General features: G+C 36.9%; 1 protein-coding gene across 1 annotated transcript in view; it reads left to right on the forward strand.

The window, feature by feature from the left end:
- Positions 1 to 237: 237 nt before the first annotated feature.
- LOC123446461 overlaps positions 238 to 17,546 on the forward strand; it is a 31,973-nt gene continuing 14,664 nt past the window's right edge. Inside the window, exons 1-10 of the mRNA XM_045123053.1 lie at positions 238 to 438; positions 1,556 to 2,041; positions 2,125 to 2,271; positions 2,352 to 2,624; positions 6,086 to 6,130; positions 9,831 to 9,963; positions 10,040 to 10,202; positions 10,276 to 10,404; positions 10,489 to 10,683; positions 11,068 to 11,190. Coding sequence (XP_044978988.1) covers positions 1,690 to 2,041; positions 2,125 to 2,271; positions 2,352 to 2,624; positions 6,086 to 6,130; positions 9,831 to 9,963; positions 10,040 to 10,202; positions 10,276 to 10,404; positions 10,489 to 10,683; positions 11,068 to 11,190 — 1,560 coding nt within the window. The 5' untranslated portion in view covers positions 238 to 438; positions 1,556 to 1,689. The remainder of the gene's footprint in view (positions 439 to 1,555; positions 2,042 to 2,124; positions 2,272 to 2,351; positions 2,625 to 6,085; positions 6,131 to 9,830; positions 9,964 to 10,039; positions 10,203 to 10,275; positions 10,405 to 10,488; positions 10,684 to 11,067; positions 11,191 to 17,546) is intronic.

The following is a 17,546-nucleotide window of genomic DNA, read 5'->3' on the forward strand; positions in this document are numbered from 1 at the left end:
TGCTAACCTCGTTGGCTATTATTTGGGGGCTTTTTATGTAAAGTCACGTGCTTACTGCATCCTATCTAAAAATATAGGACCCATCTTGTCTCATTTACTTCCTAGCTAACTATTCCTGATGCCCTCCCTCCTGCATGTGTACTTTCTTGAATGAACACCAGAACCAAACAAGGAAACCTGCTATATATGGATAATGCTAATTAATACATGGTGATGTTTTTTCTACCAAGGTTCTTCAGCCACTTGTTGGATCCTCTCCCCGCCTCCTTCGTCACGCATCCCGGTGGTTTGACGTCCACCGAGCTCGCAAAAGGGTCTGGTGCGAGGATCCCCATAGTGTCGCCCTTCGTTTGTGGCAGGGGCGATGCTATACTTACACACATCCATGTACATTTTCGTTACTTCCTATTGTTCCAACTTCCAAGATTAATTTGAGAGGTATTTCAACCCTTTCGCTTTCTCACTCCTCTATACACTTCATATTTGGACGCACTATTTTCCTCGCAAAATTTGTGCTCATGTATTTGGAGACATGGAAAACACAAAATAATTTGTATTTATGAATGAAGGTTCTTATTCATGCATATATTAATAGTTGGCGTGAATGTGCAAATAGAGAACTAAATAATCACTCGGCTTAAGCTTCTCTAGTACATATCATATCAAATAATCCACATGGCTTCTTTTCAATTTTCAAAGTTTCTAGCCTTTTTTGTGTATTTTCATTAGGAAACTACGTCCCCGTTCCTAAATATAAGTAATTTTAGATATTTCAACATGGGTTATGTACGGATGTACATAGAAATATTTTAAAATGTAGATTCACTCATTTTTTTCGTATGTAGTCCATAGTGAAATCTGTGGAAAGACTTAAATTTAGGGACGGAGGGAGTAATTCTTATTATGTCTTTCAGCAAAATAAAAAACTCTTCTTTACAACGACAACAAATGAATGTTCTCTGTAATAGAAATGCTACAATATAGAAGTCGTTTGTTTATGCACAAACTTTCCATCATTGATTTTTCCAATTATAATTCAGAAGTTCTCTTACCGATTCTTCGTAGAATGATTTGTTGTATAGTTGATGCTTCTGAGAGATTTCCTCATTGTTAACCTTGCAAATTCCCTTACGAAAACAGTTGTGCTTGCAACCTTGCGAGAAACACTTGATCCATACATATGTGCTATATATGCATAGTTAATAGCATTTCCCATCCAACAATACAAGACAAACATTTTGACCATTATTGTTCTTCAAACAAAGATATACTAGTTTACTTTCTTGTGAAAATAATCTATTTCTTACCTATGCAAACCAAACAAGAAGATTCTATGAAACTGAAAGTGTCATCACAAACTACCAAAAAGGATGGAAAAAGTTTACCGATCTCATTCCGGGAATGGAAAAACAATCTACCCTACAATAATGCCTATAATGTAGTAGTATGCCACACATGCACACGCTCCCCAAACAAGTTGTCCTCGATCTATAATTGAATTCCAGACTAGCCTTAGGCTCCAAACATCCTGATGTATGTGTACTTGTGCTCGCAGATCATGCCTACTACACTTCAGGTTCATACTGGGTATATATACTAATTAATTGAAGGCAGGAGAATTAGTTACCACATACAAAGCTAGTACCGTAAATCCAAGCTTAGACGACTAGAAGTAAAACATATAGTACAATGGGTTCTTGTGCTTCCAAGTCAGCTCTTGAGCATCGTCGAGTGGAGAGGTACTACACGACAAGGATGGGTAGAAGAGGGCGTGGCAATCCACGATCAATGATGCCGGACGAGCCCAAGCCAAGGATCATGGATGCGAGAGGGCGCACCACCGACTTCTCCATGAGCGAGATAGTCCACGTCGAGTCAGTAAGGAACCCAGCTCAATCCAAGACGTTCCACCTCACCCAGATGGAGTGGCACCATAGCGAGCAAGATTCCAATGGTTGCTGCAAAGAAGACGCCTGGTTTGACTCCGTTAGCATCCTTGAGGACGATTATAATGAGGATGAATTCAAGAGTGTCGATGAAGGTATTTATGCCCATTAAACTCCAAGATTAATTTCTAGTGTCCATCCAGTCTTTTCCCTCATTCATGTATGTCCCATACTGCAGATTTTTCTGATGATGAGGAAGAAGATGAGGAACAGAAGAAGAGAGAGAAGGCATCCCGTTTCACACATGCTATGTGCCGCATTAGTGAATTATGGAGAGGTTTTCCCATGCTATTGTCAGTTGAACAATACCTGAAAAGAGATGACGGTATGTATCAAAGTGCTTAAAAGGAAGGCTAAAACACCTTCAAAAAGAGTAAGTTCTGACATATGATCTCACATTCAAAGGAGGTGATGATCCTGCACATAGGAGCCAAAGCATGGCAATATGTGCCAGCAAGTGTGTCACAAGTTTCAAGGAGAAAAACAATGTAGAGGACAATAACAAGAAGGATCCTAGCACCCCATCTCGCATACGCAAGTTACTACACTCAATCAGTTTCAATGAGAAGATACAACAGCTCACCTGTGTTAGCCCGGCGAAGAGGAATTCTACAGTTATACGGCTCTCCTACAAGAGGACATCATGCGACGACGACTCTGAGTGTGGTGCTGACATTGGTAAGCCACAATTAAGGCCATTAAATAGTTTAATTTCAACAACAAGCTCATGTCGTTGATTTATACATAAAAACCACCTATTTATAGGAATATGAAGTACAAAATCTAAAAGCTTTGAAAATCTTGGACTTATGTTCTAAAACCACAATGGAAATAAAGTAAACCAAGAAACACTTTTGTACTAATTTGAAGCTTATTTCTTACTACAAGGGTAAACATATGCAACACCAAGAGCTAGGATCGGCACAAACAATGAATGACCTTGTAGGTATAGTGATCTATAGTATGTTGTAGTGCTAACATACACTATCGTCCATGAAGAATTTCTTTGACATGGCCTAGGTGGCATCCGAGGCTCCCCCGGCCTGATGATGCACTACGCGGTAACATGTATGACTAAAGTACCTCTCACAACACCAAGATGCACCTGATATTGTGTCTAATTAGTAGAGACAATCTAAATTACTACAATAATGTCAATACATTAACACCATAATTGTATGTGCAAATACCAATAGTTAGGGCAAAAACTACAGGACAAAGCCGTCCAAATCTCCTTCCATTATTTTTAATATTGGATACAACAAATCTATTATAGGTAGCACTAGAGATTCTAATACATCATGCTTTTTTGTCTAGCATGACAACAACTTGATTTTAGATTGCCATACTAGGGACAGGTAAGTCTAACAATGGATAGTGGAACCTCCACTTGAAAGAAATATTATGGTGCATCTGATCTTAATAACTTTATGGAGAAACTCCCTTCACATGATGGCAATCTCTTCCTTCAATCTCCCTATCCTTTAGTTTCTTTCTTGGTTTTTTATTCTCTTTCTTCATTGGCTGGCAACCTACAATTTTCCACACGTCCAAGTGTCTGTTGTATGGGAGGATAGATACCCCCTTCCCCGTGTGTAAACTCTAAGGTGATATATGTCTTAACCATGAGGCGCAGTGATCTTTGGACAATTTTGTGATGCACAAAAATGATTTAAAGTGTCATGTGATCATAACCCACATGAAGAGGATATCCCAAAAAATCTAAGGAGGTGCATGGGCATGCCCGTTACCTTCCAACATGGTCGTGGATTCTCATCTCAAAATATCTTGGTCATCATATCTGAATCATTCTTGTGAGTATGATTCTCGTAAAATTATACCAAGTTGAAATTGCATACTTGTTACTCATGGAATGTAGTGGCAACTCACGTCATTATGCTTGGTTCAAGAGTGATAACATGAATTGTTGCTAATATTAATAGTTCTTTGATTTTCGGAAAATAAAACATAATTATCTTGCTTCATGTCGAGCTCTTGCAAAACTTTGTTCATCCACAACACTTTTGTACAAGCATCAACCTCATCTTTGTACTCGACATGTATGGTTGTTCCAGAAAAACATTTGTGTAATTTTTATTGCCATGACACTAATCCCCTCTACATAAGTTGTTAGGTATCCAAAGGATAACCTTATATGATTGATGTCACTAGCACAATCTCCATATGTAATGCCTTGCAATAGAAGATCACCCCTTCCAAAGCATATACATGTTGTCAAAGTTCCTTTGAGATACCCGAGCATCCACTACATTGCTATCTAGAGAGCTCTGCATGATTTTTCTATGAATTAAAACCATATCCAATATTAGCACTCGTGCACACCATGGCATCCATCAAACTTCTCACAACATTTTGGTACATACTTAAATCATTAGATTTTTCCTTCTTTCTTTTAGGTTATTATTCAACAACAAAATTTTGACGGCCTGCAAGTAGATAGTTACATGATTTTGCATACTTCATATGGAACCTTAAAACTACCTTCTGAACATGTCTTTCTTGTGAGAGACAAAGAAACTTCTCTGGTCTATCATGGGGGATCTTCATGACAACTATTTGCATGGCTGACCCCAAATCCTTCATGGAGAGGAATCGTCCTATGTTGTTTTTAAGAAATGTCATGATCATATTGAGAGAGAATAATAAAATAAACATGTACACACCTCTTAATGAACAAAAAATTACCAAGTTGTGCTTTGGTAACAAACATCAGTCATATAAGACTCAAACTTCTTGTACCACTCCGTGGAGCTCGCTTCAAGACGTTGAAGATAGTATTTAGATGGAAAAATAATTCTCATTGCCTACAACTGTCAACCCCTTTCACTCATTCATATATATCTCGTGCAATGCCACGATGCAATAATGCTCCAAGGTGTCATTCTCATATCGATTATTAATATTTTCATGCATGGCTTCCAACCACTCACTCTTATGCTTATCAGACATTATCTTCTCGTAGCGTTAAGTCTCACTTGCATCACATCACAACATATGGATATGGTGGATACTTGCGTCAAGGCACTAAACATCTCCCAGTTCTTTGCTCCTACAATGGTATTGAATCATGTGAGTTGTTGTTAGAATCATCATTACCATCATTACCACGATCATTAGATGGCTTCTCATTGTTTTGACATGTACTGCCTTGGCTAGTTGCATCTTCATTTTCTTTAGTGTCATCATCTTCTTCACGATTCCCATGCATGAGAAAAGGAGAACTAGATGAATGTTAACCTAAGATGTGATGTTCTTTGTCTTCTCTAGTTTCCCACTACCATTTAAATTTTAATTTTCATGAACTCCGTATCTCGTCTTCTAAGAATCTCCCTATCGGTTGGATGCATTACATCATAGTCGTACTCTTCACAAGGCTGGCTGAGATGGGTGCATTTCTTTGTCTTGCTATCAAGATTGAATCTCACATCCATTGGTACGAGGACAAATGCACTACAAGGAAACACCTTGTACTTATTTTAAGATACCTCCTTACCTGAACAAACTCTATGAGTACAAAAATACAAACTAAGTAAAATAGGTCAAGCTCATAAATAATATTGATGAATACTTCAGTGTAAAATCTATTAGGTAATTTAGGATGGAATATTATAAGTGTGACTATTTTAATGAGTGTCCTATACACTCTCTGTATAAGATAACTAACATAAATGTGTTTGGTGGACTGTGCTCAAACATGATCACATATTTTTTGTGATACCCTTTTAAAGTGCCTTAGCGTTCAACATAATTGTATAGTATCACACACTATAGCTTCCTACCAGTTTCACTTTCCGCTTAGGTAGCGAAATGCTTGAAGGCTCTAGCACCTTATTATTGTTCCAATAGATAATAATAAAATTTGAAATACTCAAAAATGAAAGTCAGAAACAATGTTAATCGGGTTCGTAAATATGCAAGAATGCGTTGTTTTCTAGTTAAACACTATTCATCGGGTTTCATGTATATACCTTTCAACTTACTATCGTACTTACATGCTAGAAATAGAGTGCATGCCCTTCTCACTAATATGAACAAGCCTCTTGGGCTACAAATCAATCGAAATTTGTTTCTTGTTAACCTTCGATGCTTATATAGACAAATTGGTTTTTGTTATGTAGGGAATACCATAACCACTTCCTTGATCAACAATCAAAGAACCTTTGGTGAGCTCCAATTTTCCTTCACCAAAATAACTAGGATGTTTGATATCAGTAAGCTTAACCACGAATAACGAATTCAGACATATGTCGGGAATATGTCTCGCATCATTGTTCACCAAACTGCATGCAACATTTGTGTGCCACGATGCATATAGATCCCTTGCTACTAGCTTCCCACAAACCTGTAATTCCCATCATCACTTTTGTAGTAAAGTATGATTTCTAGGATGTGCAATAATCAGTTTATATGTAATGTGGGAGGACACACCAAATCCACATCCGAATTAATGGCATTATCATGAACATCAATATAGAATTATTCATCTTCGGTGACTAACTAGTCTTCAAATTTTAAAGTCATGGTTGAACGATTCCCTTCATTTTCCTACTTTTATTTGTATGCTTAAGCTATCCAAGCTCTCTTTTGTATATTTTACACGTGCACTAGTATAGGCCTCCATGTACCACAATGACAACAAGGACTATCTTTACTCTATTTTGACTCTGATATCCATCTGTATTCATATGTACCTTACCAAACTATTGTGTGATGGCATCCATGATCATAAACATAGACATAAAAAAAGTGCAGACATTCTCATGCTTTTTGTTTGTTATGGTTTCTCTATTTGGCGTACTATTCTTCACCATATCTAAAGTCATCTTACAATCTGGAGCTGAATAATCAAGGGATGCAACAAGTGTGTTCTAAGTACCAAGGATGGAACTAATTAGCAACAATAGTCACATCGTCCTAAAAGATGATCTTCAACATTTAGTGTTCAATTATATGGCATTAGGAGACACTCAGATGTTCAACCACATTGTTGCCATATATATCGCTACTAAACCTTAACAAGTGTTTTGATCACTGAAGCCTTGTTCATTTATGACATCCTCTCATATATGGACACAAAAGTCTGGCACATCTCATACACGTTTTTTCATTTACAACAAGGTGACATATATGGTAGTTAATGTGAGAACGATTCATACCAACTGTCTTTCTATGCATCACTCTCCATTCCTCTTATGTGACACTACTAGGTATCTAATCTTTAGAATTAGCTTATCCTTGCCAAATGATGTCTTTCATACTAGTGCAGAGAAGGCTAGTGCCAGCATTCTAAAAAGGCCTTGCTGGCGTAGGCACTTGATACCATCAATATGGCGCCATTGGTACAAAAATACTGATTGCGTTCGTGTTGCCACGCCATCGGTATTTTACATACTTATGGTGTGGCACTGTTCCTCACACCATCACTATTTAAAATAGCAATGACGCTGACATTTATACATGTCACTACTATTAACTACTATTACTAACGTGACCAAACCAACCAAGGCCAGCACTCTCTATTTCTGGATTAAAAAATAGTTATACAAGTTACTCATGCATCCTAATATTTATACATTCATTTGCATATTCATATATATATATATATATATATATATATATATATATATATCTGTTATACAAGTTACTCATGCATCCTAATACTTATACATTCATTTGCATATTCATACATATATATCAGCTACATAATTCATAAATTCAACATAAGGTGTGCACATACTGCCGGAGAACGAAGGAGGGAATATGATTTTATTTCGAAGTGGTGTACACACATCTACACCTAAATGAACATCAACATAACAATGAGCAGAACTAAGTGGTGTACACGCACTACTGGATAACGATGGAAGGAGAGGAGCTCAGCATGGAATTTTTGTAGCAGATGTCATGCACAACCACCACCTAGAGAGGAGCCGCCAGGGACACTAGAGCCATGCCGGCGATGAAGGCGGAGCCGTGCTCAGAATCAACTGTGGGGATGACTTGGGTACGAGCACTTGAGGCCATGTGCACTGGATCTGGATGGAGGCAAGGACACATCAAGGCAGGCGAGGTCTGCACCGAGCTACATGCCATCCGTTATCGTCGAGGCTCATCGGAATCGGATAGCATTGGTGGATCTAGTGAAGGGTTACGGGAGAGATAGAGAAGCCTGACAAGGAGATGGTTGGTGTGGTGCTTGGTGTGAATTAATTGCGTAGCTTGCGGTGGGGCATGGGAGGAGAGAGGGATGCCATGTGGGTAGCGATCGAGGTGGCGGCAGTGATTTTGGGACTTAAGGACACAGAGTTCGATTGAGAGAGAGATGAGACCAAAAGAGAGAGAGAAAAGAAAGATGTGCTTTGCCAGCTGGGTTGGGCCTCGTAGCAATTTCATCCTTTTTCAGCTACATTTTTATTATTACAACTAAAAAATGTTATAATTTTATTGGTGGCGTTGACAGAAATTGAATGGATTTTATTATTAGTGGCATGTCAGTATTCAACCATGCCACTAGTAACTTGTTAATAAATTCAAAATTTAAATAGACGGGTGTGAATACTGGTGGCATGGCACAATTCACTCATGACACCCCTACTTCAAATATTAATGGCGTAGCATATTTTATCATGTCGTCCATAACTTGCGTTAGACCATACTTTTGGATCACAAATACCGGTGGCGTCGAGTTTAGGCGGCACGGCACCAGTAACCTATTATTGGTGACGTACCAGATATGCCAACACCACCACTATTTAAAAATATAGTGGTGGCATGGATTGAAAATGGGGCCCACTAATTAAAGTTGTGGCTAGCCATTTATCTACTAGTGTCGTCATGGGATTTATAATAGAGAAATTGGAACATGCAATTTTTCTCACGCCACTTGCTGTGGTGCCTTAATTGTGTGCAATCTCTTCTAGTACAATCAAACAACTGGTTTTAGCTACCTTGTTGGTATCCCTATATTGGTAATTAGCACCCACCTTATTGGTTGAATCTATAGTGCAAACAAAGTAATCTTGCACCACCTCTTGTACTAATTCAAGGATATGAGGAAAATAATTCTCACAACATCATAGACTTACCCGAGACATAAACCTCGGTTGGGAACACCACTGTTAATTACAATAGCAATGTTAAAAACATTGGCTCCAGATTTTTTCATGGAAAACTGACAAGTTGTGGTAAAATCCACGAACCGAAGTGAGCCAATCTATTTACACTACTATCAAATGTTGTACATTTTCTTCTACATGTAACACTAGATGTTCTTATACATGACGATATTTGTTTCTTTGATGACATTAACACGACTAGGGACTACAAGAGTTACGGATTGTAACAATCTAACCAAACAAGATGGAAACCAAACAAGAAAAGGTAAGGTGATAGATCTATTTTTTCATGACTTTGGACACCACCTTCCTTTGCTTAATGGGAAGATAATCCTTCAACCTTTATCTTCTTCACGTACTCTCCTCGTTTTCTCTTCCACTTCAGCAATGGAGGCTAACCAAAAAGTCGCCACACCTCTACATGAATTGTTGTATACGAAGATGGAAATCACCCTCCCTTAATGTGCAAAAGAAAAAATGACCCTAGGTCATATCCTTAATTGGTAGTGAGCTCTTGCACCAGTTTTTGCCACTTACGAAAGATTTTAATTTTTAATCTCCTCAAATCTCATACGTGGATGCTATCCTAGTAGAAACTACAAGGTAACATAGTAGCTAAGATAGAAACAACAGGAGAACACATCCGGCCAGACATTCTCAATCCAACATTTTTTACATAAATAATGGTACAATTCCTATATTTGCACCATAACAAAGATGCATGCACCTAACAGTGTAAGTAATGTAGGTGAATCGAAGAAATACGTCATCCGTCCCAAGGGAGGGATGACGATCCATTTTGGAGGCGAACAATCCACACCAGGAAGATGGTCAGAGATTGATCCATCCATCTTCAAGCTAAGGAGTGAAACATTCCTCAGGCATGAAACAATCATGGAGGAAAAATCTGGTGGCTAAAAGGGATGACCATACTCTGATTTCAATTCCCTTTTGCAGAGATAAGAAGAAATGTGCAGCTCCAAATTATGCCGCGTATTATCCAATAGGCGTCGACTTGTTTGCTAGCCCCAAGAAGGTTTCACACATTGCCCAACACATTGATCTTCCACAGGTCAAACCACACCACAAGCTACCATCACTTCTGATCGTCAACATCCAGGTATATGTACTTGATATATATATTTTCACATATATGTAGCTCCGATCTTCATTACCCTTTTCATAAATCACAGATGCCTACCTATCCTGCTGCTATGTTCCTCGGGGACAGCGATGGAGAAGGGTTTAGCCTTTGTTTGTATTTCCGAATCTCTGAGTACTTTGACAAAGAGGTTTCAGAGCATTTCAAGGAAGCAATAATGGTGATTGCCGTCTAAAGTCAACCTACTAATATTGTAATATTATTAAGTAAATCAAATGTGTTATATGAATGTTTCTTCCGGCAGAGATTTCTTGAGGATGAATGTGAGAAGGTGAAAGGGTTTGCATCAGAATCTACTATGGCATATAGAGACCGGTTAAAAATCATGGCTGGATTGGTTAACCCAGATGATCTTCTATTAAGTGCCACAGAGAAAAAGCTTGTCCAAGCATACAACGAGAAGCCAGTCCTCTCTCGTCCTCAACATAGTTTTTATGAGGTTCATTATCCATTTCCCTTTCATATAATATTAGGTGGACACAATTAAATATCATAAATAATGTGTGTGTGTGTGTCTCTGTGTGTGCACACGCTTGTACGTTTTCAACCCAAGACACTACGAAACTATTTCAAAACTAATAAATAATTTGATTACGTAGCAAATATTCTAATATGCTGAATAGATAGTAACTTTCCTCTTTAATTTTCCTAACTAAACATAACAAAATAATGAAAATGAAAAATGAAATGGGAAAAACTTTATCACTCTGGTCAAAACTATTTCATTCTTCTCTACATTGTTTCAATCTTTACAAATAGATTGGTAAATTGGGCATTATACTTGCGTACATGAAATTAAATGTATTATGTCTTACATAACCAGGGTGATAACTACTTTGAGGTAGATCTAGATATACATCGGTTTAGCTACATCGCAAGGAGGGGATTGGATTCCTTCCGGGAACGCCTGAAGAATGGCATCCTTGATTTGGGTTTGACAATTCAGGTAACTTTGTTTTTACCTATAATTACTCCATTTTCTTCAAAACGCATATCATTTTGGATGACATAGACTACAAGATGCAACATTTATATATTCGTAATAGCCGTAATAATAAATATCGAATGCACACTTTTTTGGGAATTATTTCTTTTAGCAGCGGTTAGTATTGATTACAGGTTTCACACCTTTCAGAACTTTTAGTATTTTATTTCATGAATAGGCGAACGACTTGGTATCTTACCATTTGCAGAGAGATAGATAAATAGATAGATAGATAGATAGATAGAGAGAAGAGAGAGGGAGAGAGGGAGATCAATAACACCATGAGGCATGAAAACATCAAGATGTAGAGCGTATTGTTGGGGATAAGCAGCCCTAGCAAGCACTCATGCTGAAACTCTATGGCTAAATACTAGGCAAGATAGTGACCATGCTAGTGACCCCAATCTCTACTATTAAATAAGAATCTAACATCCTGATATATCATAAAGATTATCTTTGTCGCGGATGATCAAAGTGAGTTAGTACATGGAAGGCTTCTCAACATCGAATATGAATTCAATCTATACAACATGCTATTAGGATCACAAGGGATGAGAGGCTTGTGTGTTGGCTAGCCAACAACATTTCGAAGGTCGTAATACACTAGTTAATGAACTCTTCACTATTTTTAGGGGGGGGGGCTCCTAGTCAAGCTGCACAGTGACAACATATTTTCCATACTTGGTGTGAGAACATGCACCCACTACTAAGAACCAAATAGTAGTGACTGACCAAATCGTATCATAACTAACACACTAGTGACTCGTTAGTAGTTACATGTGAGAGATGACTTCACTATGATCGACGGGAAGGTACCCTGTCATTGATGATGAATACTAGAGATGGGCTAGCTTTTAAATTCTAATTATCCCAAGGGCAGCAAGCAGAGGCATATCACTATTAGCCTCTCCGTAGAGGCTGACCAGTGATGTCAACTTCTAGGTTGCAGTTTTCAGCTACACTACTAGCATTTCAGTAGGACTATCACTAGTAGTGTATGTGAGCTACACATCAATATAAATTACAACATCTAATAAAAATCACATATATAAAATATGTTATGTTGGATTCCACGGCATTCACATACATTGATAGCCTAATATACAAAAAGTTTTATATCATGATAATCACATTGGTAACTTTTCACTTAGAGGATTTTGATTGTTACTTCTGGATATGTCTATGATGTTGCATTCAATATGTATACTATTAAAGGAATTAATATGTGTTGAATTTTATAGCCTGATATTGATGCATGTGGTAAAGCATGCTAATTTATTTTTGGAAAATGACTATACGTATGTATATATATTTATCAATTAAGTAAAGCGATGTAGTTTGAAATAAGTATGTCAGCGTCTTGCTAACTGCAACCTATTGCAGTTTTGAATAAATAGCAGGAACATTTGTACCAGGGAATCTTGCGAAAGATTCAATAATTTTGTACAATCCTACAAAAACTGATCAATCTTAGTGGCCGGAAATTTTGATGAACTGTAAAGAGCACTCTTTAAAAGAAAGTAATTTGTCATGTACGTAAAATAGTCCCCATAGTAACATGGTGAATTAAGTCTGCTAGTTTGAAAAGAAGAGCCAAGTATCCTTAGATAAACACAAATAGAAGACAAAACTAATTATTTTAGCACGTAATCAAACTAAAGAACCAGCAGAACAACTATATGTAAAGAAATATAGCCTCCTTTGTGCCCTGGCTTCTCCAAGAAATAGGTGGTGGCACAAAACAAAGAAGACCATGTATGTTCGAATAGGAGTTCACATGACATGAGACGGAATATCTTTACCAATATATACAAACTTGGTGAGAAGATATGCTAAAATTCTAACACATTTTTAGGAATAACCTTATATTTCTGAAATCTTCGCACAACAATAATTGAACATGTAGCACCATGACATAACAATCAGAACATTCTTTTTCCGTAACTTTTAGAGAAGTGACATTATGATATACTCTACAAGAATAAGGTATTTTGGCGTCATGCAAATACAGACCAGAAAGAGTTTGTCGTCAGCAAGCTGACGACAATGATAGTCGGCAATGTCAAAATCGGCAAAGAGTTACTTTGTCGTCAGCTTTTCATCGGGACAAAGGCAACCTATTTTCCATCATTTTTTTTGTGGGAGACGACAAATTGCGATCTAGGGTTTTATATTAGGATATGGGCCCCCAACATCAATTTCCCATCAACCCCTTATAGTACACAGATGACAAAGAAAGCTGTGGAAATAAAAAAAATAAACGTTGTCGGACTGCAATGATGCCCGTTTGACTTTGCGCTCTAGGAACGGATGACTGCAATGACAGGGAACCCATGACTATGGCCAGAAATATTGACCATTAGCGGAGTGAGGCTTTGCCATCACCCTTAATGCTCGATTGGAGAACGAGATCTGAACATTGGCTCATAGCATGAACGGGCATAATAGTGTTGGTTGTGACAATAAGAATTTTCCCCCCAAGTGAATGCCACTATGGTGAATAGAACAAGTTGGAATGCATGAACACTAGTCAACGATTAGTACATACATAGAACTATGGTAGTTGGCTTGGCCCCTATGAAACCAGTGAAATTGTCAATATGATAAGGCTCGCTAGTTAGAAGGATTAATGCACCTTGTCATAGGATGTTATAATTGGAATAGGCAAGGAAAACAACTCTGATCGTAGACTACAAATAACGAGTGCGATCAATGTTGAAAGCAATAAGGATGAATGATTCGGGATCTATAATTTCACTACTTTGTATCTCCACAAAACATGCCATTGCATGGTGAATAAATGACGTTTGCATATTGCAAAAAAATTCTATAAATATGATCATACATGCCATAATAACGTACACGCATCATGCTCGGACATCTATAGACCATAATCTAACTATATATATAGCTAATATTTCCCTCAAGATCGACATCCAGCAAGCATCTTAGAGATATTATGTAAACTATAGCATTGCATTAAGCATGATGACATGCCATAGATAATATATTGTGTTTACCCGCATTCACCATGAGGACGACTACTCAACTATCTTTTTATCCCCATTGATGGAAATAATACACTACAAGATGTTTTCACTTGCTGTCTCTGCTGTAGATAACTTGCATGACATAACCTAACGTACACAACACCCTCTTGGAGATCCTTCACCTAAACATGAAAAGTACAATACTCATATATCCAAGAGCATATATGTCTATAATTTAATCATGTCATAAAGTGACCACTCGTCGCACTACAACAAATGGAATACAAAAAATACGTCATATAGTTCAAAATTATGTAGAGGAGCTTTTGAGATCGTTGTATTGATGAATAAGAAGAGAGAGATTGCAAGCAGCAATTGTTTGGGGCCCATGGTCCAAATAGAATTAATCACACGTGGACATGTTTGCACCAACTATAATTTACATAATCTCGACACAAACCCAGCTTACGACTCCCTCCTAGACCGCACCAACCTACCTCGTGGAGCCTATGGCCCCCCTAGGTGGGTCCAAGTCCCTCTCACTCTATTTCTTTTGACATCTTCAACATATATTATTCCTTTTTCATCAATAATATTCTAGATATCCAAAATAGAAAAAACAGAAAGTAGCATTGAATTAATACGTTTGTTTGAAAAAATGATAAAATTTGTTCTCATACTTTGTAATTATGATATAAATATATCATGAAACAAGCAGAAAACATAGATACATGTAGAACGTATCAACATCCGGATCTTAATCCCTGCTTGTCCTCAAGTAGGTAAGCGATATGGAAATATTTTTTGAAAGTGAATGTTTTATATAATTTCTGTGTAACTCAAAATAAGGAAGATGCAGTGCGATAGTGTGTAACTGGTAGTAGACAAGGGAGATTAAAATGTGCAAATAAACATATTCTTGCTTTGCATGAATCAATATTCCCATCACCATATGTTAAGAAAGAATGTCAAATTATATTTACGAAGCATGATTTTGTTTTCATTATATAACAGCAATCTTATTTAAAACGATTCCAATGGAAACCTAGTTACTTTGACCATACAATACCACATCAACTCACAATAGGACATGCAATACTTGGGCACAATTCTAGCTATATCACTTTCAAACTGAACAAAGAATTATATCAGGGGTATATGAGAAGTTAAAAGGTATAATGAATTTTTGCACTAATTTGATTGCTCATGAAGACCTAGATAATTTGAGGAAGCTCGTCATTGTACTAGACAATCCATGTTCTATTAATGTAAAGATGCCCAACATGTGTTTGAAATATGAACTGCTCCCTTTGTTCCTTTAAATAAGGTTTATTTGTTTATTTATAAATTTACACAATGTAAGCTGCATTATTTCTAATTTCTCATAATTCCCTTTTTGGCCTTCTAAAAAGAGGAAAATAACTCTCTCCTCACCTCTTATATCTTTCCTTGTATAAAATAAGTAAACTATATCTCTATTGATTGCATGTATCTATTTCTTTCTTGGAGTCACTAATTACTTGCCACTAACCAGGAAATTTTCCTACCGTAATCTTGTTTAACACATATATAATTATGCACCCTGGTTAACGTGACCAAAATAATACACAATACATAGAAGACCAGAGGGAGTATGTGACAACTCTATATATCAAATGCACTAGATCAAGAGCTACTTTCAAGCACAAGTGTGAACAATGGACATGATAGTACTGTTCCTGTCTATCTGACTCTTCCCTTTATTATTTGTCACTTTAGTGGCTCCATTTTTCTATATCTTTCAAGGTAGGATAAAACTATAGAATGGTATAAAATACACCATTGTTTACTTACATCTCAACTATACTCAAATAACCTGAGCTCAACTGATGATGATCATGATGTAAAAATTATAATTTATGATTCTAGTAGTTGAGAAGATGTGCAGTAACATAGTGTGCATCTTTATTAGATAATGAAGAATAGTGATCTTGCCATAAGAGTATAATGTCAGTTGTATATGATCATGCAAAGCAAAAGGTCACTGAAGAATAACATCTCTAGTCATGTAATGATGGAAAATATTGCATGGTAATTTATCTCGGAATTCCAATAGACAACCATGGTAAGTAGGTGTGGTGGATATTTTGAGGAAGATAATTTGTGGTCCTATGAGTAGGATAACAGGAGTAAGTCTTCCAATGGGGTTTGAATGTATCAACAATTTACGCTCCTAGTCTTGATGTAAGAGTGGGAATGCTCAATACATATGACACTAGCCGAATTGAAGGTCAAATAAGTAGCATGACATTAATCTCACATTAGTCATAAAGAGGTAAAGAATATATAACAAAATTGACATGCTTTTATGATAAATATTGAGTCATTAATAAACTCCCGAGGGATAGTTTGGCGGTGCCAATGCCCGTTTATGCACCTCGGCCTAAACAAAATTGTTGGTTTACTAACAACTGCCCCTTAAACTTGTAGTTAATTTAATGATAAATACAATAATCCCATATGACCTTACAACAATGCCTTACCACTCTACTCAACCAATTTGACCGACTCATCCATTTATTACTCCAACACTACGACAAAACTATTTGAATGCATCATATTTCTAGTTTTAGGATTGTACACTTATAATGTAACTTTTAATCATACCACTAAGGCATAGATATTAATTTTATTAAGAAGGTATTAATGACATGACAATAACCAATTTCTATTCAACTCTCTACACAAATATAAATGAAGCAAGATAGCATACAAAATTTATTTCGAACAACATTCTTGCTTTACCAAGGATAAGTAAAGAAACGGAGTAATTCTAAAACTATATAAACGTGCATGACCTATTACCAAGATCTTACAAAAACACTCCTATAATCACACATATCACATGGATAAATAAAAACATAGGCCGAAGCGAGACAAACCGATAGTTTTTCATTAAGAAAGTGGATGCCTTGGGTGTCCCAAAACATAGATGCTTGAGAATTTTTGAATATTTTCTAGAGGTCCCTTTTGAAACCCCAATATTGCGATTGGCCTCTCCTTATTCTCCTCGTATCACCATGTCACTTGTGTTTTAATAACTTCAGCAACATATAACTTACATAGAACTTAAAACATGGTGTATTATAAAAATTATGTAAATAAAACTATGATTTCCATAAGATTGAACAAAAATATGGTTGATCGTTACCTACTCTATACGACATAGTCCTAGCACTTCCATATGTAAGGGAGACTATAAAATTGCAAACATAATAAGTTTTTCACAATGATAAGAAGACTTGTCACACGAGGAAAATCTGTAAGATGCAAGCAATATGCATGCTT

The sequence above is a fragment of the Hordeum vulgare genome, chromosome 4H, assembly GCF_904849725.1.
Source record: "Hordeum vulgare subsp. vulgare chromosome 4H, MorexV3_pseudomolecules_assembly, whole genome shotgun sequence".
NCBI classification, from domain to species: Eukaryota; Viridiplantae; Streptophyta; class Magnoliopsida; order Poales; family Poaceae; genus Hordeum; species Hordeum vulgare.